The sequence below is a fragment of the Eschrichtius robustus genome, chromosome 7 (genome assembly GCF_028021215.1).
Source record: "Eschrichtius robustus isolate mEscRob2 chromosome 7, mEscRob2.pri, whole genome shotgun sequence".
Taxonomy (NCBI): domain Eukaryota; kingdom Metazoa; phylum Chordata; class Mammalia; order Artiodactyla; family Eschrichtiidae; genus Eschrichtius; species Eschrichtius robustus.
The window spans coordinates 15107687-15129940 of record NC_090830.1 but is presented as its reverse complement, the minus strand read 5'-3'; the positions used below and the strand labels follow the sequence as shown (position 1 = coordinate 15129940).

General features: G+C 41.9%; 1 protein-coding gene across 2 annotated transcripts in view; it reads right to left on the bottom strand.

Moving 5' to 3' along the window:
* The window catches only part of NUP133 (nucleoporin 133), a 48958-nt gene extending 30550 nt beyond the window's left edge, over positions 1 to 18408 (bottom strand). Inside the window, exons 1-11 of one of the 2 annotated variants that reach the window (XM_068547649.1) lie at positions 18094 to 18408; positions 16295 to 16413; positions 13843 to 13946; positions 12608 to 12715; positions 10785 to 10919; positions 9669 to 9839; positions 7915 to 8070; positions 7535 to 7605; positions 3895 to 4042; positions 2278 to 2425; positions 1266 to 1423 (exon numbers count right to left, since the gene is read on the bottom strand). In XM_068547649.1, the coding sequence (XP_068403750.1) occupies positions 1266 to 1423; positions 2278 to 2425; positions 3895 to 4042; positions 7535 to 7605; positions 7915 to 8070; positions 9669 to 9839; positions 10785 to 10919; positions 12608 to 12715; positions 13843 to 13946; positions 16295 to 16413; positions 18094 to 18275 (1500 nt within the window). In that variant the 5' untranslated portion in view covers positions 18276 to 18408. The remainder of the gene's footprint in view (positions 1 to 1265; positions 1424 to 2277; positions 2426 to 3894; positions 4043 to 7534; positions 7606 to 7914; positions 8071 to 9668; positions 9840 to 10784; positions 10920 to 12607; positions 12716 to 13842; positions 13947 to 16294; positions 16414 to 18093) is intronic. The other variant, XM_068547651.1, reaches the window with a different exon arrangement.
* Positions 18409 to 22254: the final 3846 nt, after the last annotated feature.

Genomic DNA, 22254 nt, shown 5'->3' with positions numbered 1-22254 from the left:
ACTAAAGTCCTATAGAAAATGTATATATAATTCAGGGATTATACTGTGAGTAAAATCATTTGGAGATTTCATCACAACACAACCTTCTTATAGGCTTACCCTTATACAACTCATCACAAAGTATATTTCTAAGCATAATGGTTGATTTCAGTCTTAAAGAAAAACTTAGAGAAATTTAAAAGAAATGGAATACTGTAAGACAGTTTCAGAACATACAGCAGTATCATGAAAACCACATGAATCCAAAAGAATAAAAGTAAAACAAAAAAAAAGTTACTTTCTGTTGAACCTGTATCAAATCATTTTCATTTTGAATTACACAGTCTATATATTTTACATACTATTCAAATGGAAATTACCCCAAACAGTGTTAATTTTTAGCCTCCTGTAAAAGAATGATAAAAATCTTTTTTAAGGATCAGGGTATTTCAGAATTCAAGATGACAGGAAAAAAAAAAATGATGTTTTTTTCCCCACTCTCCCCTCAAAAATCATCTCAGAAGAAAAAGAAGAAGAAGAAACCCAACCACCACACATCTGCGGTTCCAACTGTAACACACAAAGATGGAAAGCAGGAGGAGGAGCAGCAAGTGACAGAGCAGGGAGGAGGCCGGGCAAACCCGTGCAGTGCGGGGCCAGGCAGTTCCCGGCAGACAGCAGGCAAGGGGCTTCTCTAGAGACGTGACCCTGGGCAAAGCTTTACGGAAAGGCGCCTACGGAGCTGCTGGAGGGTGTGGGAAGATTAAGCCAGATATCAAAGGAAAGTAAGCGAATAGGAAATTAGTCCACTCCAAGAATCGCACACAGTTGTACACTAAAGGAGATGTAATCAGCACACTGCTTCACTCTGGACTCTAAACAACGTTCACACTGCCATTATAATGGGAAAAATGTATACTGGGATGATAAAGGCAGAGAGAGGAGTGCAGGCTACCCCAAGCCCTCATCTTCCATGACAGGAGATCTACAGACGACGAGAATTAGTGAATGAGAGACAGCAATACACGCATATTACTTAGAAATGTGGAGGAAAACACCAAAAGAAACAGCTGAAGGACTTACAAGTAGTCGCTTCTGAATAAAAGCAAAAGAGATGAGAGAGATAAAAGAACTAATGTCTTCATCACAACTCTTTTAAAAGTGTCTGACTTTTAAACATTTGTGGGAAATATCCTGATAAAAATGGTTAAATCCTTTGCAAATCAACTACACTTTAAACCAACTATACTTAAAAAAAAAAAAAAAATCGTATGGAACCACGTTACCTCATTGCCTGGTCCAGCAACTGAAGATGCCAGGGAATCTTCAAGGTCTTCTACCAATACGGACACATTTTCCCTTGAAGTAATCGACACCAATCCACTGTTTCTAGAAAAAAGGATAGGAACGCCCCCACAGGAACCAGCTCCTAAAATACTATCTCCTAAGAGAAAGAAAAATACACGATCAGATAGACATAACCAAAAAGTACCTTCCTAAATCCACCTCCCAGAAGAAAATCCTGGTGATATCCTTTGCCGTGTTACTCCTACTCTGTAACCCCGCGTCAAAAGTCGAGGCTCCCGGCTATCTGGAGTGGTAGGCTGTGCCCTTCACCGTGCCCTGCAAGAGTAGTGGGTACAGAGCACCAAACAAGAAAATCATCCCTTCTGCGAGGCTCAGAGTGCGGCTTGCCAACCCTACCTCGACTTACTGAGCAAGCCAGTGCGGAAGGAAAAGGTTTAAGCTCTCTTGGAGTCTTAACAGCACCCCACGCACCCAGTCAAGGCTCCGGTGCTGGGACTAGAGAACCGAGGTTCCATCCTGCTGCCTCACATGGATTTGGCCTTTGCCCCTTAAGATAAAGACCCTGATGAGACTGTCCGCTTGGTGTTTTTCACTCCTGGCTGGCTCCCCCCATCACCCACACCTCCCCGCCAATTCCAGCCCCCTTGCATTAGTCCAGCACCTGGGATTCTTCTTACCCAGGGGTCTTGACAAACATTTAAAGAATATCAACTCAGAATAAGTCACTCTTACTGACCAGGAACAAGCAATTACTTCTGTTAGCATCAGTTCTTTTCTTCTTGGCCTCTTCTGGGAAAAACGTTACTATTTTTTGCCCATAAATATATCAGTTTGGGAACTCTACCACCCTTCCAGTCTTTCAGCTATTGTAGGTGTGGTATTGAATGTCACAGGCATCATGCTTGAAGCAAAGTTTACGGAAAGAGAACAAAAACTGCTCAGAATGACTAATGAGTTCCCTAATCCTAGCTTCTAAAACCACTACCCTACCTTGTGTATTGAAGACGATTTTCTCCTGAGGAAGAGAAAACTTCCCAGTTCCTGTGGAGCACACGTAGACAGCACTTTCAGTATACAGATAGGCAGTCTGGTTTGAAAAGTTTGGGACCATCAACTGACATATAATCAAGTCTTCAGACTGAAAATTAAATTTAAGATTACATTTAATCAAAATTGAAACAAAAATACTTGTTTGTATGATTTTATAATTCACACTTTTGTACGCTCATAAAAATGATAAAATAATTCGTTGACTATCCTTGTGAAAACCTAAACACTACCCATCAGATGATTTGCAAAACATGACAGAATAAGTTTATAAACATCAATTAGAGAGATCATTTGCTGAGTTGCAAATAATTAGCAAAGTTTGAAAACGTTTCCATGGTGATAAGATTTTAACTAAATGCCTGTAACAAATGTGAGGACGAAAATAAAAGGATTAGTTTATTATTTATTTTAGAATTGACAAATTTATTTTATAAACGACCCCTGATAAATACTGTCTTTTTCTTCACTGTCCAGATATCAAGCACAAGAAAACTGAGTTAATTTGTTCATATATGGAATTAAAAATAGAAATAAGACCTAATTAAATCATAAAATCAGCAAAAGCTAAAAAGGATATTCCATTTATTAAAAGAATTTTACAAACATAACATAAACATGGAATTTTTTTATTCTCAAATTGTCTTCTTTATACCCTTTCCCAATGTCTGAAAAATTTTAACACTGAGCATATTTTTCTTGTATAATCAGAACACATAAGGTTTATTTCTGTTTGAAATAAAAGACCAAACTAAAAGATTTCTAAGCTTACGGCACTCAGCTACACAAATCATATTAAGAGTAAGGGTTCAACAGAATTAGATACTATACAAGGTTAAATGAACTGAATTTACAGCAGTTAAGGCCCTTCCTCAAAAACATCATACTTATTCAACAATGTTCAATGGCTATTAAGGAGCTTAAAATGAGAGAGCTTGCCTTTTAATCATTCACATGAACTTTGACAAGTATATAATGTGGTTACCTACAAATATAATCCTACTTAGAGCAAAAACGGGATTTTTCTGTAGTATATAGGGCTCAAAACCAAAGCCCAATTCATATCAGGTTTCTTCCTTATTTTTCACCTGCAGTTCATCATCAGTGTTTTCTTTCTTCTCAGTAATACCGAAATGAAAGTCCCTTCAGAGCTACGGAAGGAGAAACACGTTCCTCGCCGTCAGGGGCTCCCACCCTCACTTCTCGTTAGCTAAGGCTGAGCAAAGGACTGAGTATGAGATGGCAAACAGAATGCAATGCCTAAAAACTAGCTATTTAAAATGTATTTCCAGGAACTCCCTGGCAGTCCAGTGGTTAGGACTCTGCACTTTCTCTGCCGAGGGCCCAGGTTCAATCTCTGGTCGGGGAACTAAAATCCCGCAAGCTGCCAAAAATAATAGTAACAATAAATCAATACAGAGATTTTTTAAAAAATAAAATAAAATGTACTTCCAAGCTCTGCAGATGAATTTCTCAAAGAATCTGACCCTGCAATGGTTAGGAAAAAAACTCAGCATGTTACTGTCACTTTGTACTTTAACTTACAGATGGAAACCTTACCTGAAAAGGTGGGTTATACTGAGTGACTTCCACAGTCACTGCATCTGACATTTGGTAGCCGTTATCTTCTACTGTTACCAACGAGTAATAGACGAGACAGGGCTTGTCCGCCAGGTGCCACGCCGCTGCCAAAATCAGGAGCCCATCGCTAATCAGTGAGAAAGAAAGATCTACTGCCTCTTTGGGAAAACAGTCCGGCAACGTCTTGAAGAGTTAAACACGCATTTCCCATATGACCTAGCAGGCCCAGTCCTAGATATTTACCCAAGAGAAATAAAAACCTATCTTCACACAAAAACCTGTGTCCAAGTGTTTATAGTGGCTTTACTCATGACTGCCTAAAACTGGAAACAACCCAATATCCTTCAACTGCTGAATAGATAAACAAATCCTGGTAAATCTATACAATGAACTACTACTCAGCAGTAAAAAGGAAGAAGCCACTGAATGAATATCAAATGCATTATGCTAAGTGAAAGAAGCCAGACTCAAAAGGCTTTATACCCTATGATTCCATTTATACTATAAGGACAGAAAATACATCAATGGTTGCCAGGAGCTGCAAGTGGAGAGAGGGGTTGACAAAAGAGTACCAAGGAATTTTTGGAGTGATAGAACTGTTCTGTATCTTGATTGTGGTTCTAGTTAAATGACTCCACGTTTGTCAAAACTCACCAAATTATACATTAAAAAGGGTGCAAGGTATTTTCTATATGTAAAATGTAACTCAATAAATCTGACTTAAAAACACCAACAAATCATCAAATACAGGGATTGGCAAAGTGCAGCTCTCAGACTAAACTGAGCCCAGGTTGAGGTTTTGTAAATGAAGCTTTCCTGCCATGCAGCCACGCCACTTGTTATGTGTTGTCTATGGATGCTTTAATGCTACCAGTGATAGAGTAAAAGAGCTGCAGTGAAGACCACATGGTCCCCAAAGCCTGAAAATATAAAATAGTTTTGGACCCGTCACAGGAAAGGTTGCCAACCCCTGATCTAATCTGTTCTTTAAAGCTTACTTTTGTACAGAGGAAAAACATTTTGTTTTTAATTTTAATAACCAATCATAGAACTGCTGCTGTATAGTCAAGCTGCTGTATATGTGAAAAACAAACCTTTTTCCATCTTAAAGTGTATATGGTCCTCTTAAGTCTATCAAAGTTGTTGCCCCCAACCAATTAAATGGTCTCTAATCTCAACCCTTCTAAAACACTTAGTAGCATTTTTAGCAACTCTCGTTCAAGTCTCAGAAATATTAACAGGGTGGCAAGCACCCTCTACTGACAACTAAAAATAATAAACCGAGCTAGTGGCTGGACGACATGCACTTCAAACCAAGCAGTCCTAACGCGGCTCTCATTTCCCTTCTCCACTGTTCTCTTCCTCCAGCTCCCCAGACCTTATCACTTCTACCTGAATTCCCGAGAAGAATTCAAGGACACTGGCCCACATCTGAACATATTGGCAGTGACCTAAAGAGCTCCTGATGACACGTAAGAAGGAAGTGAGCGAGGCCGCAGAGACTGCAGTCCTGAGAGCCGCCCTCCGCACCAGGTAGGGAGGGAGAGACGGCCACGCCCAGATGAGGCTCGACACTGAAGCCACCCCAAAGACTGGACCGCCGTGGGGTAACGGGTGCCCCCTGATGCCGGAGACACAGCTAACAGAGGATTCCTCAGGGAGTGGTGCTCAGACCAGTTTCATTTGACATCTTTATAAAAAAAATCTTCCTGATTAAAAAAACATGAAGCTATTTTAGGTAGTAAAGATGATACGAAGATAACCAATTCTGCAAATCAGTAAAAATTGGACAGGGACTTCGTTGGTGGTCCAGTGGTAAAGAATCCGCCTTCCAATGCAGGGGACGTGGGTTCAATCCCTGGTCGGGGAACTAAGATCCCACACGCCGCGGGGCAGCTAAGCCCATGCGCCACAACTACTGAGCTCACGCGCCTCAGCTAGAGAGCCTGTATGCCACAAACTACAGAGCCCACACACTCTGGAGCCTGTGCGCCACAACTAGAGAAGAGAAAACCCGCATGCCGCAACTAGAGAGAAGCACATGTGCCGCAACAGAAGATCCACATGCCTCAATGAAGATCCCACGTGCCGCAACCAAGACCCGGTGCAGCCAAAATAAATAAATAAACAAAATTTTTTTTTAAATTGACAAATTTTTATGCGAATATATACAGGGCAATACATTTATGATTTCAAAAAATCCAGAATGAAGCTGCCTGAGCTTTGCATCAGTAATAATCTGGTAAAAGAACTCATAAGGCTGTTCACCGCAAATAGGAGCCGAGGTTGCAGCTCTGGCCAAAATGAGCAGTCGATCAAGGAGGAGCAATAAGCATCAGGGAGACACACATGCTTCTTAAACAGCAAAGACCCACCCAGACATGGAACAGTCTGCACGGATCACTGCGACAAGAGTATACATAAGAGCGATGTCCGCGTCATTTGGAGCTGTGGTGGGGAGGGGGCCCAGAAGGAGGATGAGAGCTGCATCTCACAGGCCCCACAAGAATGACAGCACTGGGGGAGGCGCCCAGAGTCTGCCTCGGCACAGCCAGTCCTAAGCATGTTTCTCTGTTCTCAACCCAGGTCTCCATTCTGAAAACTATACATGAAAAATCGTCCGTATCCCCGCATCCTACACCCACAGTGGGCTGTGTCCTGGCAGCAGTTCTAAATTTATGAAGGTCTGGTAATGCTAAATGAAAACAAGATACACTGTATTTAATGAAACTGTTTTGGGAAATTAAATACATACTATTATTTTTACTTCTTTGATACTTTACATATGAGGTTTTCAGAAACTGTAAAGAAGGATCCTGATAGTCTCAATAGCCCAAGAGAGAAAAACTAAACAGCAGAACTTCAAGCCAAGAAACAAGCAGAATTTGTTCTACTAAACTAAATTCCTCTAGAACACATAAAAATAGTCCTTAACGTCCGGTAAGTTGTGTTTTGAAAAACTACAAGTCATGTATTTGCACTCATTATGAACTCTGCCACAGAAGTCATATTACAAATGGTTTTTAAGTTCCATATGGCCTCTGGTATTAAAGCTAAACAATAACATGGGATTAAGTAGCTTTATCAGACTAACCTGGGATCTTAAGCACCATTCAGAGCACCGTTTCTAAGAGGAAATTCACTCTGAGTATAAACCATGACCGAGTTCTAACTTGTACCACCACGACAAAACCTCACCCCATCCTTCCTTTATTCAATACAGCCACAAACACAGGCTAAAGCTCCTTCAGCAACAGAAAAAGGGCTGGAGAAGAGCGCCCAGCGTCTCCTCTGAGCCGGGAAAAATGACAGCACGGAGGACCCCCAGCAGCGGGGCAGGCGGCTCTGAGAGGCTCCGGCTGTGACAGCAGAACACAGGATCCCTGCTGAGGGCAGACAGCTAATGGAACACACAGTGGAAGGCCGACAACTGCCTGTACTTCTCAAATGAACTAGCATCTCTAGACAACACAAAACGATTTAGTAAGACATAACGGTGTAAGATTAGCATTAGAGGCATTTGAAAAACAGACAGCAAGACTGCTCATCATTTTATAACAAACATCGGTTTGTTTTTCCAAACAACTCCTATGTTCTTCATGACAAATTAATCGCTTACCAGTTTTGCTTCAAATCCAAATACCGAATGTTGACCCCTTCTTTAATAGCTTCATAGTTACTTTCAGATCCCTACATGAAAATATCAATAATGTAAGCTCCTTGAGTTTAGGAATCATTTCTTTTCACCTTTATATCCCCAGCACCTACTAAAGTGCCTCATCCACAGTAAGTCAAACAGTTATTGAATGTATGCGTTTAAAAAGTTAAGTAAATCAGTGAGTTCCAATCCTTCTAAAGATTGACTACTCCATTTCAGCTTATCTGATGGCTAAAACTTTGTGTATCACACTGAAATGTGTTCTAATAAAAACAACAACGAAAGGAACTAGCAACCTCACATAAATGAAAATTACAGAGAAGAATGTTACCGTTCCTTACCCAGATAGCATCAATAATGTTTTCCTTCAGGACTCTATTTATATCCCAACTATGTGCTTGTTTTTCTGAAGAATCATCTAATTCCCATTTACTGATGTTTGAACTTGTCAAGCTATAAAAGCTTGATCGCTCTCTATCCCAAAGGACACTTGAAAGCTATATGGAGAGGAGAAAAAAGTTTATAGATTATTAAGTTCTAATGTTAATGAACTATTTTTCTGAAATTCAAAATTAGTACATTTTATAACTATTTGATTAGTAATCCTAGCAGAATTCTTCATTTAGGATTCAAATGAAGGAGTGATCCTGAAACAGACCTTGAGTAAGAAGGATTTCCACAGGCAGAAATATAAAGGCAGAAGGCCCAGGAAGAGCAGAGTTGGGAGGTGGGAAAGTCACAGGATCTTCAGAGAACAAGACACATTTAGACAATTTAGTCCTGCTAAATTGGAATGTGGATTATAACTAGGAAAGAAGCAAAAATAAGGTTCACACACAGCACAGTCTTAAATGTGTTTGTAAACCTAATAAGCAAGGGCGATAGTCTCAATGGCTTGCGAGTACAAGAGCTGTGTTACAGGAGAAGGAATCTGGTAGGGCTGTGTGTAGTTCCACGTGGGTATGTTACCTCGTCTTTCTTGCTTCTGAAGAATAGATGTGTTTTTTAAGTTGGGTATACAGGACTGTTGAGTGAAAACCCTAATTGTCTCCACTTCTCCTGTCACCATGAGTCTAGCCACCAATGGGACCGGAGGGGCCAACAGTGAGTAAAGCAGACTGGCACCAAGACTTAGGAGAAATTTACCAAGAGTGCACATTAGGGCCTTACAATGGAAGCAGGAAGATGGGGATGGCAGTGAGACATGAAAGAAGCCAAACCTAGAGAACCTGGTAAGGAGAGAGAGAGAGAGAGAAACACACACACACACACACACACATCAGGGTTTTATACCTGGGTCTCTGAAAAAAGTGACAGTGCCATTAGAAACAGGTCAAAAGAGAAACGAGTTTTGTAAGTCAACAGGAGAGAAGAGAATATGAGCAATTTGTTTCCAGACATGTTAAGTTTTAGGTTCAAAGACCAGTTAAGGAAGCAGATAATAATAGTAACCTGAAATCAGAGGGAACAGCATAGTTTTAAAAAAAAAATGGTGTGCTCTCAATTCAAACAGACGTGGGCATGAATCTGCCACGGAGTGGTTCTGTAACCTTGGGCAATTTAGCCTCACTGAGGCCAGTTCCTCATCTACAAATTGGAGATGAAGCTCTCTGCGTTACAGGTCATCTAATAATTACAGGAGGTAACAATCATGGAGCACCTAGCAGAGAGCAGATGCCCCCCACATGTTAGTTCCCATCAGCCTCCCTTCACTATTCCAGAGACTGAGGCAGAAGCCCAGCAGACATAGATTTGAGTCATCCACACAGATGGCTGGAGTCATGGGGGTGGAGAACACACTTTTGGTTACGTCTAGAAAGCAAAATTAATCCTTAAACACATTTATAATTTTATATCATAGTTTTAGTTCAAAGAATGTACTTATAAGATAATCTGTGTGACTTAAGAATATTAACGTTACAGGGTATGAACTCATTTGACCATCATAATAAAAATGCTTCACTGAAAGATCAAAGCTTTCATCTCATGTACACCACTGTTCATACAGAGGCAATACCAACTTCATAGGAAACTGCCAACTTATTGATTTCACTAAGAAAGAAGCTTGTAAAACAAAGTTATTTTATCAACTTACTATGAGATCACTACTAGGAGATAAAATTCCCAAAAGAGAAGAAACCTTCCGACCAATTCCTGAAAGCACACCTTGCCCTTGAGGCAGGATATGCTGATGAATTTTTCCTACACTTTCGGGTATCAGGCGAATCAGTTGGCCTCCCGATGAGGATAAAATAAAACTTCCTCCCTGTGAACAAACATAGCAAAATTAGTTAAGCATTTAAGACTAAGAAAAGAAAATTAACATAAATCACTTTGATACAGAAGGAAATCATCTGTACCTTAAAACAAATCTAAAAGAAAAAGAACAGTGCTATTTTATTAAAATCACTTACTTATGAATCCATTCACTTAATATTAATTCTACACAGAATAACTTTGTTGCAGTTTTTTTAACTGCGTGTATTTTTTTTTTTTTTAATGAAAGCTTCTTTATTTATTTATTTTATTTATTTTTGGCGGCGCTGGGTCTTCGTTTCTGTGCGAGGGCTTTCTCTAGTTGCGGCGAGCGGGGGCCACTCTTCATCGCGGTGCGCGGGCCTCTCACTATCGCGGCCTCTCTTGTTGCGGGGCACAGGCTCCAGACGCGCAGGCTCAGTAGTTGTGGCTCACGGGCCTAGTTGCTCCGCGGCATGTGGGATCTTCCCAGACCAGGGCTCGAACCCGTGTCCCCTGCATTGGCAGGCAGTCTCTCAACCACAGCGCCACCAGGGAAGCCCCAACTGCATGTATTTTTTAATTCTGATTTTTAAGTTATAGGTTCACCATCATGCAGGTTCAACAAATCAAGTATCAGATTTTATTTCTTCAGTAAATCTGCAGAGTATATATTAGCAAACCATTCCTCCTACTGTCTAAGAGTTTCTAAGTCATGTTATGAAGATCTTTCTGACAGAAATGAATAACATCGGTTACTATGCACTACTGCTATTTCAGAGCCCTACGAGAAGGGCTTCCCTCCGTCTAAGTGTTCAAATCCTAGATCCTGACATTCTTTTCTTGCCTCTTTTTGATTCCCCTCACCCCCTGCCGGTATGATCTGCTCAAAACCCCAAATTTTTAGTCATTCAAATTCCACTTCCAAGCCACAGCACAGCTTACCAATAAATATAAAAGAATATCTATCATATACCTGCACTGTTGTTAGGAAACTGTAAGTCTTATCACCTCCCAGATCTACGGACGTCTCTGTGTAGGTGTCTTCACTTGCAAGGCTTGGCCAATAGCGGATGGATCCTTCTCTGGTGGCAACCATGACAGCAACAGCCTCAAAACAAGACCATAACACTCAGCAACCACAATAAAAGAAGGAGCCCAAATCGGGAGTTTGCTGACACTGATATAAAGAAACCAGGGCAGTGCACTATTGATTAACAGAAATCAGAAATAAAAATTCCTTTTTTTCAAATTTAAAAAATTATCATACGGTAAAATTGACATTTTCCCCCTTTTGTTTTACAGTTCTGTGAATTTTTATACTCTGGTTTCTCTTCAGACCGCATAAAATCTTTTGCTTTTTACAGTTCTGTGAATTTTAAAACACATGTAGACTCATGTAAGTACCACCACGATAAGGATACAGGACAGTTCCATCTGCACCCAAAACTCCCTAACGCTTTCCCTTTACTGTCACACCCTTCCCTATCCTAACCCCTGGCAATCACCGTTTCCATCATTATAGTTCTGTCTTTCCGAGAATGCCAAACCAATGAAATCATATAGAATATAACCTTTTGACACTGGTTATATTTGACACTGAATATAACCTTCATCTCACTTAGAATGATGTCTTTGAGATTCATCCAGGTTGTTGCATGTATCAGTAGCTCATACCTTTCTACTGCTGAGTAGTATTCCATCCTATGGATGAACCAGTTTGTTTATCCATTCACTTGTTAAAGGACATTCGGATTGTTTCTGCCTTTGGCTATCACAAATAAAGCTGCTATGACATCAGCGTACTGTTTTTTGTGTGAACATAAGCGTTACTTTCTCTAAAGTAAATAGCCAGGAATGAAATCGTTGGGTCATATGGCAAGGGTACTTTAACTTTGTAAGAAGTGAAAATCAAGTGGCTGTACCACCAGCAGGCGCACCAGCAACGTATGCGGTTCCGGTCGCTCCACATCCTCGCCAGCACTTGGTAGTGTCAGTGCTTTTCATTTCAGCCACTGTAATAGGGCTGTAGTGGTATCTCACTTGTTTTATTTGCATTTCCCTAATGGCTAATGATGTGAGCACCTCTTCATGTGCTTATTTGACATCCTTATATCCTCTTTGGTAAAGTGTTCAAGTCCTATTTTTAAATTGGGCTGTCTGTTTTCTTACTAAGCTTCGAGAGTTCATTTTATGTTCTACATACAAGTCCTTGGTTGGATATATGATTCATAATATTTCCTACCAGTCTGTAGTTCTCTCTTCATTTTCTTTTCAGTGCCTTTGGCAGAGCCAAGTTTTAAATTTTGATTAAGTCCAATTTATCTATTTTTATGAATCATGTTTTTGGTAACTTCTAAGAACTCTTCACCTAATCCCAGGTCATGATGATTTTTTTTCCTGTTTTCTTCCAAAAGTTTTTAGTTTTACATTTCACATTTAGATCTATGATCCATTTTGGATTCATCCTTACATAAAGAATGAGGTTTAGGAGGAATGCTTTTTTTTTCCATAAAGACAGCCAATGATTCCAACACCAGTTACTGAAAAGACCATCCTTGATCCACTGAATTTCTTTTGCACCTCTGTCAAAGATCAAAGGGCCACCCTTGAGTGAGTCTATATCTCTACTCTCTATTCTGTTCCACTGCCCTGTGTGTCCATCTCTTTGCCATTACCTCTCTGTCTTGATTCCTGTAGCTTTATAGTTACGTTTCAGAACTGGGCTGGATGATTCCTCCAACTTTAGAACTCCCTTATTTTAAAAAATGTACTTCAATAAGCATTTAAGTCACCTACCTGAGTAGAATGTGCTTCACCTGAGGTAGCAGAGTAAGAGAGAGCCACCAAGTTGGCACTCCAGTGGAAATCAGTAGGTGGTAGCTGAAGTTCTTTGCAAACAGATAACTACAGAACAAATCCAAACAAAAAATCTTTCATGTCAAATCCAAGTTTGTGAATATGCATCTGGCTTCACTATTTCCTTTCTCTGCATATTTTAGATTCTAATTCATTGCTGGAAATACCATTCTACAACTACTCTTTCTTCTCATATCTTTTTGATCAGGCTTTCATCATCATTTTCAGTAATTTTAAAACAAAATATTTTAAGAAATATAGAATCAAGAAAACTTAACAGCTAGACCAGACCCTTAATATAAACTACTCCAATCTCTTCCCAGACCAAAAAGTCTATTGGTTGAAAGAAGTGTGTAGGCTTCCCCTGGAATTTTCCCAGTCTAATCTTGATTTGTTTAGTTGACATTTAAAATCAGCATGACCACAGAGTTAGTATTCCAAGTCACCTAGAAAACATTCCTTAGACTCAGCCAAGTATCAGGTTCCTCTGCTAACTCAGGATGCCCACCCCAGGCCCTCTTCCTCACCTATGCTCCTAAAACTACAAACACGGTTTTCTAGGCAGCAGCAGTACAGAGGCCAGTAGACATGAAGAGTTTAGGTAAGTGGGAGCCCAAGTCCCAGCGGAACAATGGCCCAGTGAACACAAGTGGTACAGGAGAGTATGCCTGATCTGGAGCGGAAAGAAAAAGACGCTGCTGAGGGTACGGTAGTGGACGTACAAATGAAAACCCCCGTGTGAGAAGTTGACAATTGAAAGTTAAATTAGCGTTATAAAAATTGGTATCATTTTTTCCTATCTTATTATGCATCATTCAGTAGATTCAGTGAAATACATTCCTATCTTCTAAGAAACTCAGTTCATCAGCTTATGTGGATGGCTTTTAGTCTTAGACTTCATTAGACAGTGACTAGCACGACATTCATTAAAAATTTCCATGTCTCTAATTTTTAAATGTAAATAAGATGGATCTTGCTTAAAATCATGATAAGGGGAGAAACTTTTTTGAAATGATATGCTCAGTATTTCATATTGCTACGAAAATGCAAATCTATAATGTTTGAGTAGATTCAAATTATGGTCCTCCAACAACTCTAAAAATTTAGGGTAAAAATTCGGAGCCAATTAGGGATCCTCTCCTCTCTCTCCTTCCAGCTCTCTAAAGAACCATTACCTTGGTAATAGGTGACAAAGCAATCTTCCAAATAATGAGTTTCTCTTTGCAGACCAGACAAGCCCATCCACCTTCATCTATGTGAACAGTCAGCTGATCGTCAACTGAAGAAAAAAAATGAGGTACGTAATTAATCTTAAAGTAAGAATAAGAAAAACTTAAAATTTCCTCACACCAAAATCTTCTTCATTGCCACAATCTTCACCCAAAAAAGTAATCACCACACACACACGAGGTTAACTCAAAACAAAAAATACTCTTGAATAATTCAAGAGTTATTAATATCCAAAACAAGAGCTCCATTTAACTTTGACAACTATTTTTAGAAATATATCTAAAGGCAAAAAGTATATTTTGGGCCTAGGTTTAGTATTTCTTAATTTTTGTTATAGACAGATATCTTACTTTTTATAATATTATATTTAGTAACATTCATAATTTTGATAAAGCAACACAAATCATAAACCTTCTCATTAAATATATAAAGTATTTCAAGGAAAAATCATGTTCCTTCAAAAGAACAAGATTTTCAAATAAGAGCTCTTTGAAAGTATGATAAATTACTTCATTATATGGTGACCTAAAGGGTTACATTCCGTATTAAGTGACAAAACTAAATTAGTATACAGCAGTCACTCCTTATCCTCGGTTTCCGTGGTATCAGTTACCCGTGGTCAACTGCGGTCCAAAGTGTGACATGGAAAATTCCAGAAATAACACTTCTGAAGTCTGTGATGAAATCTCCCACTGCCCCGATGTCCTGCTGGGGAGGTGAAGCACTCCTTTGCCACCCTCCCACCAGCCACTTAGTAGTAGCGCAGGTCATCAGATCCACTGTCGCGGCATCGCGGTCCCTGTGTTGGAGTAACCCTATTTTACTTAAACATGGCTGGAAGCACAGAGACGTGACGCTGGCAACTGGGACATTCTCCTACTGTGCCTAATTTATAAACTTACGCTTTACCACAGGTATGTACGTCCAGGAAAAAACACAGTACACACAGGGTCCGGTGCATCCCCTGGGGGTCTTGGAACGCACGCCTGTGGAGAAGGGGGACTGCTCTGTCGCTGTTGTATGTGTTGGTGGTAAACCTGAGTAAATGTATTAGCGGCCCTAGAAATTTAATTCATGTGAGCTTTGCTCTCCGTCTAAAGGCAGGGTAGAGGGGCAAAATAAAAGGCATCAATAATGTACAAGCTAAAATATCACATCATACCTAGGTTAAGGGTGGGCTTTTTTGCTGAACTGGAGTATCTGCTCCATATTTTCTTTTCCTGAAAGCACTACAGCAGCTCCAAATCCTCCACTGGTGAACCCTCGAGGACGCTAACACAGCACACCAACTGACTAGCACTTGGAAGTTTCCACGTGAGGACCAGTTCCTCTCAAGTTTACACACTCTTCAATTTACACATCCTGATTTCTAGAGACTCTCTCCTCTGAGGCTGTGTACTATTTGTTATTCACATGATCTGGTGGCAGGAACCAGGAGTGTGTCAAAAGGTTTAAATGCAATTTAAGCTGAAATTTTTAGACGGGAAATGAAAATATATACTTAAAACAGGAACAATGCATGACAGAGGTTCATGGAAGTTTAGTTGCCTGAAAATAATTGTACCTGAAGCTCCCATGGACTTACTGGCAAGATGTGCTGGTTTAAGTTGATGAGAAATATTCCTTCTTGTGGAATGCAGTACTTTAAACTTTTGTGACTGTCATTCACAGTATGAAATACATTTTACATCATGATGCATTCATACACAATTTTAATAAAACAAAATGAGAAGCACTCTGACATTTTGCAATCTATTTTACTTCATGTTTTTAAAAAATGCTGGTCATGAACCACTAAACTGATTTCAGTCACTACCTGCAGTTTCAAAAACACTGTTCCAGGAAATCACAGGATGCTCTGAACTTTGCGCTTCTAGTCACCCCAACTCCTCACCCTTAACGGTGTCTTTCTACAGCTTGTGTTGACTGCACCGTCTACACTTCCACTCTAATTGTCTGCCAAGAGAACCTTCTAATGGTGCACCAAATTGATAACATAAATTTGTGCATACAGCCTCCAGGGTACCACATAGGATCCAGAAATGGAGGTAAGACTTGATTCTACTGCATTATTAAACCCAGTAATGTCAGGCAGTAGTTTTTTGGATTTTCTTTAAAAAGCTAAACTTCATATACTCAATCAACTTTTGAAATTGGACTAAGTTTTGCATATACAGTATGTACAACCATAAACACTTATTTTGATTGTGCTAAAATGAACTCATTCTGCTTCCCAAATTTATCATATTTCTCAATTACAATGAAAAACCAAATAAGCCACCTATTTCTCTCCATTGAAGTGAAGGTATACCAGAGAAAGCACAAATTTCAATCTCCATGCCAGACCTAGGCTTCATTTTGAATTGCTAACAGAGACAAATGGAAAATGACACCCACCTTCAGCCAATGTTAAGGCTTCCATGACTTTAACAGGGAGAGAAGATCCAAATGTTTTCACATCATAGTTCACAGACTCAGTTATAGAGTGGTGTGGGAATATTCGTGTAGGTGTTCCTCTAAAGAAACGAGACCAGATTATTTCACTCATAACTTAAAATTTTCCATTATTCATTATAATTTTTATGTATATATTTTCACAATAAAGAGAAAATCTCTGATAAACAAGAAGAAAGATGAAGTATAACAGTGAAAAAACTCTGGCTCATATATACTGTGTTATTAAATTTATTTTTCATTAAAACAAAGAAGACTGACAGGATTTAGGAAAACTTGGCTTCAGACTTTCATGCTCTAGTAATTAGATGCATGATCTATTCACTTAAACTCTTTATAACTCTGCTTCCTTAGCTGTGAAATAAGAAGGCTGGACTAGATCAGTGTTTTTCAAATTATGGGTCATTTTGAGGGTCTCAATCAACATTTTTAGAAAACGAAATAGAATATAGAGTAGAGTTTATCATACTCTGTGGTCAAAGAAGTTTTACAAACATTGGGTCAGATTATCTTTAAGCTCTCATCAGATACAGAATTATAAGAATCTACCAGATTTATACAATCAAAATCAAGAAAGCAAATAGGGTCGTATCTGCTGCTACCTGGTCTTCGATAACAGATACAGCAGTAGAAATTATATTTCCTTCTCCCCTTCCTCTTAACATTCAGAAAACCAGTGTAAATTTATTAGTATAAAAGTTATTCTACCTCTTATCACAGGACTAAGGAGATGCACAGAGTGATTGAGAGCATTGTTTCTGCTAAAGTATTATAACAAAGGTTTTTTCTTTCAATGATTACCGAGAGGTAAGAAGAAATTAAAAAAGAAAACAAAGTATGACTTTTATTCACTGACTTTTCTCAAAAGGAGTAGAAAACAATCACAAGATCACCATTTGAAGAGCACTTTACAAAACGCAAAAGGATACAAGGTATTCTTTAAAAATCATTTCTCCTTTAAAGTATTGCAAACTTCTATAGATAAATTTTAACTGTAAGTTCAAGATCCAGTATTACCGTCTTCTTGAGGAGAAAATTCATTTTTGACAGACGAATTCAAAAGAAACCACTCAAGACACATGTTAGCTCCTTCTAAAATTCTAGTTTAATTATGAAAGGGGAGATGCAGACCACGGTTTCACGAGTGACGTGAACTGGTGTGCCACGCTTTTATTTGGTAACAAAACTACCAGTCTTATCTCATTGCTTATGGAAAGCCTTCTCCCTATTAATTTAGCTACAAAGCTAACTTCTGTAGCTAAAATCCCTTTAATTATCCACCAGCGGATATTAAGGACAATTAGTATGTTAAGCACATATAATGATTTTCCAGGGTTTGAGGTCCTCACTCCCACCATCACTTTACATCTGCATCGTGGCATTTCATATTGACTCCTCGCAGGCTCAGGTCAGGTATCATTGTCGCCATTTCGCAGACGAAGAGATCATGAGTGACCTACACCAGATCACAGGGGTACTAAGAGTGAGGCGGGTAACCACTGATTCTAATTCAATGTGTTCTTCACCTCTACACAAAGGTAATTCCATGCAAAGGGCATGATGCGAAGACTCAATTGATGAATTAATCAAAGCGAGGCTGAAATAACAACACACAAGGATGCAAGGGTGACAGAGGTCTATTCTCCCAGTACTCTGGCGTCCCGCGCCGTCCCCGGTTCCGGTGACTTCTGGAGGCCCGTGAGCCTGTGAGTCGCCAAACCCAACCCGGGACGATCACTCACCGCGAGCTCAGCGAGCTACGACGGCCGGCCGGCGAGAAGAGCACCGGGGAGCTGACCAAAGACCCCAGGGCCAGACCCTTCCTGCTGGTCGCCCGGGGCGTGGAGCCCGGCCCGACTCCGCCCAGCGGGCCCCTTCGGGCCCCGGGCCCCGGGGTCCGCGGAGAGGAGACGGCCGGGAACATGACGCAAGGGAGAAGCTACAGAGAGCACACGTTCCAGCCGTGGGGCTGAAGCTCGGCCAGCGCACGAAGCTTGAACACCTGAGGGGAGGGAGGGAGCGCGGTAGCGCGGTGGACACGTCAAAGCGCAGCGCCAGGCCGCGGGGCGCGCTGTGATGACGTCAAAGCGCCGCGCCGAGGCGCGGGGCGTGGTCGCGAAGGCAGGAGAAACCGGGGAAGGAGGGGGCGCGGTGATGACGTACGAGGAAACGTCGGGCCACGGGGCGTGGTCAAGGCGGCTGCCCCTAGAAGCGGAGAGGGATCGTGTGCGTGTGACCGCGTCCTGGAGCGGCGAGAATGAATCCGGAGTTTCCAGGGAAGTGAAGCAGGAGAAGCAGGGGCCCTTCTCCAGTCCGGCGGGTGGGGGTGGCCCTCCAGCAACTGGAACGCAAAGCCTCTGCACACTGGTCCTTCCTGAGCCTCTTGGGAGATGAAGAGTTCTTCCCTGGTCCAAGCTGAGAAGGGAGGAAAAGTGTTAAATCTGACACTGGTTTCACACTCAGTGTTTTAGATGTTATCCTCTAGGTCTGTCATTTCCCATTCACGTTGGTGACGCCACAAGTCCGTATCGCTAACCAGATCCTGCTCAAAAACCACAGGCTTCTGACAGCCGCCTAGTGGACGCTTTCACCTGGAAGTCCTGCAGACGCCTCACAATCCAATCGCTAAAAGCTGGTTTCACGCTTTCATTAGGACCCCTATCTTACTACCACCTCTGCCCCATTTGGTAAAACTGGGCAGTTGGCCAAGGCAAAAGGAAGAGCTCTGTCCTAGGGTCATTCTTCACACTCTCCTCCACTGTGACGCCTGGGACATTGTACTGAGCATCTCTAGTAGAAACCACACCTGCACTGCCTCTGCCCTGGTTCAGGTGTTCACCTTTTCCCTCTTTCGTAGACTTTCGCCTCTTTTTTGAGTCTCCGTGCCTCTGTGTAGTCTTACAACACTGTCCTCCCACGCTGCCAGCTGATAAATGGAATATTGCCTCCGTATCAGTAAACAGAGGATGTCAGTCATCAGCGATTGCAGCCACAGCTGATGGTGAGCTGGTGAGCCTTGAGGAAACTCAGGATATGAAAACACAAGATGCAGACCCCAGATAGCTGAGGTGCACATCAAAGGAATGATTTCGGTGAGCCCAGACTCTTGCATCTTCCCATACATAGAAAAGTACTAAATTCCTTAACTTGACATACCTGGTTTTCTTTAACAGTAATATTTTGACATTCAGACTACCTGCCCTTTGTTGCAAAACCTCTATATATCCTGGCTCCCCCCCCCCCCCTCACCTCCTTGGAGCAGTTCTCTCAGGGTTAGTTGAGATGCTGCCTCCTGGGCTTGAAGTCCTAAAAATTCCCGCCAAATAAAACACAACTCTCAACTTTTAGGTTGTGAATATATTTTTTTAATCGACACCGCTTAACAAACTAAGGCAAACCAGAAGCTGCTCTTGGGCTTCTAAATGCTCTGGCTGATCGTTGCCCAAAGGTAATTTGCTAAGCTCCCTTGCAAGGTCCTTTGTGATTTAACTCTGGCTGGCTTTTCTGTCCCTAACCCACACCCCCCTCCACTGCCCTTGCACACGTTTCTTTTGCCTGGAACGCATTCTCTTCCCCTTTGCCCACAAGCGTCTGCCTCTTACATCAAGTCTTAACTTCAGTGCTGCCTTCTCGGTGCAGCCTTCCACAGGACTAGGCATCCCTTTATCCTTTGCCCCCTGTGCTCGTACGTAGAGGCTACTTATAATATTTTTACCCTGCACGATAGTTGTTTACATAACCGTCTCTCACTTAGCTCCTTTTGAATGCCTTAACAGCTGTTCCCTTTGTGCACACCATAACAGGTACATAGACTTTCATTAAATATTTGTTGAAATAAGGGAATGGTTAAGTAAACACTGGCATATGCATATGTGGGAGACCACAATGTGGATGTCAGGTGTTGGCATTTCCCCTGGGAAGCCATTCTTTTGTGCACGTTATAGCATCAGGAGAGTCATCTCAAAGGTTATATAGGCAAGCTGCTTTGCTCTTTCTTCCCCTTAGTTTTTTTTTTTTTTTTTAAGCTGACTGCAGAGCCTGCTCTTTTTTTTTTTTTAAATTAATTATTTATTTATTTATGGCTGTGTTTGGTCTTCGTCTCTGTGTGAGGGCTTTCTCTAGTTGCGGCAAGCAGGGGCCACTCTTCACCGCGGTGCGCGGGCCTCTCACCATCGCGGCCTCTCTTGTTGCGGAGCACAGGCTCCAGACGCGCAGGCTCAGTAGTTGTGGCTCACGGGCCTAGTTGCTCCGCGGCATGTGGGATCTTCCCAGACCAGGGCTCGAACCCATGTCCCCTGCATTGGCAGGCAGATTCTCAACCACTGCGCCACCAGGGAAGCCCTCCCCTTACATTTATAACCCAACTTTGCACCTCATCTTTGAGTCTTATAGCTTTTATAGCCCCGTGCATTCCCCACTTGTTTCATTCTTACCAGGGGGATGAGAGTAGTCGTGGCTGAGTGGGTATTTGTGGGATAAATCTGTTCTTGGGCTTTGTGGGTCTGGTTAGTGGTTTGTCCACCAGCCAGTTATAAAAGTTGTTATTTGCAGGGGCTGGAACGACTCGTCAGCACCTTTGTGCTCAAAGGAACTTCCCTGGAGTCCAGATGTATGACTAAGGAAGGATGGCGAATAGACAGTCACTCATTCATTCTGGATTTATTGAGTACCCACCGCGTGCCAGACTATGCGCTAAGTGCTGAGGTTTATAACGGTAAACAAAGCAGCCACGGGCCCTGCCCTCATGGAGTCACAGGCCAGTGAGAAGGACGGATACTGAGCAAATGGACACAAATTTATTTACGCAACTACAAGTTGGGATGTGTACTATGAAAGAAAAGAGCAGGGTGTCTGACAGAGAATGACTGGGGTACCTGATTTTGGAAGAAGATCTACAAGGCCTCTGAGAGAAAAGGCCGTCTATGCTGAGACGTGCGGTCAGCCAGGCAAAGAAGAGGAGGAAGAGTGTTTGAAGCAGTGGATCCTCAGGCAAAGGTCCTGAAGCAGCAAAGAGCTTGGTGCATTCCAGGGACTTTAGACAAACCAACCAACGACAAGTGAGTAAAAGTAGAGGAGACTGGAGAAATGAGGGCCCAGGAAGGGCCTTGTAAACTCTATCAAACAAGATCCCAGAGGAAATAGGTAGCACCCTCAAGCTGGGTAGAGAGTTTAATAAAGGACTATTAGGGGGACTTCCCTGGTGGCGCAGTGGTTAAGAATACGCCTGCCAATTCAGGGGACGTGGGTTCGAGCCCTGGTCCGGGAAGATCCCACATGCCGCGGAGCAACTAAGCCCATGCACCACAACTACTGAGCCCTCATGCCACAACTACTGAAGCCTGAGTGCCTAGAGCCCATGCTTCACAACAAGAGAAGCCACCACAGTGAGAAGCCCGTGCACTGCAACGAAGAGTAGCCCCCGCTCGCCGCAACTAGAGAAAGCCCGTGCACAGCAACAAAGACCCAATGCAGCCAAAAATTAAATAAATAAATAGATGAAAAAAAAAAAAGGACTATTAGGGATTGTGTAAAGCCCTGAGGCTCCTAACAGCAGATGGGCCAAGAAAGGAAGGGGTCACCAGAACCTGAGAAATAGGTCCACCTGCCAGAGCCGTGGCCTTGGGTCAGGAGATGCAGCCAACTCATGGCAACCCAGAAGGAAGGGGACTGGGAGTGTTCGTATCATGACCTCAGTGCAGGGAGGCCAGGCTGTGAGGGAGGAGGACACTAGGACAGTCTGTGGAGGCCGGCCTCCTGGAGGATAGAGTGGAGGAGTCACGTGGAACAGAAGATACTCAGCACGTTCGCCTTGGGGCAGCCGAGGGCGTCTTTATCCCTCCCCAGTGCTGCCGTGTCCCTGTTTATCTTTCTCCCTCCTTGAATCTAGTGCAGCCACTTACTCT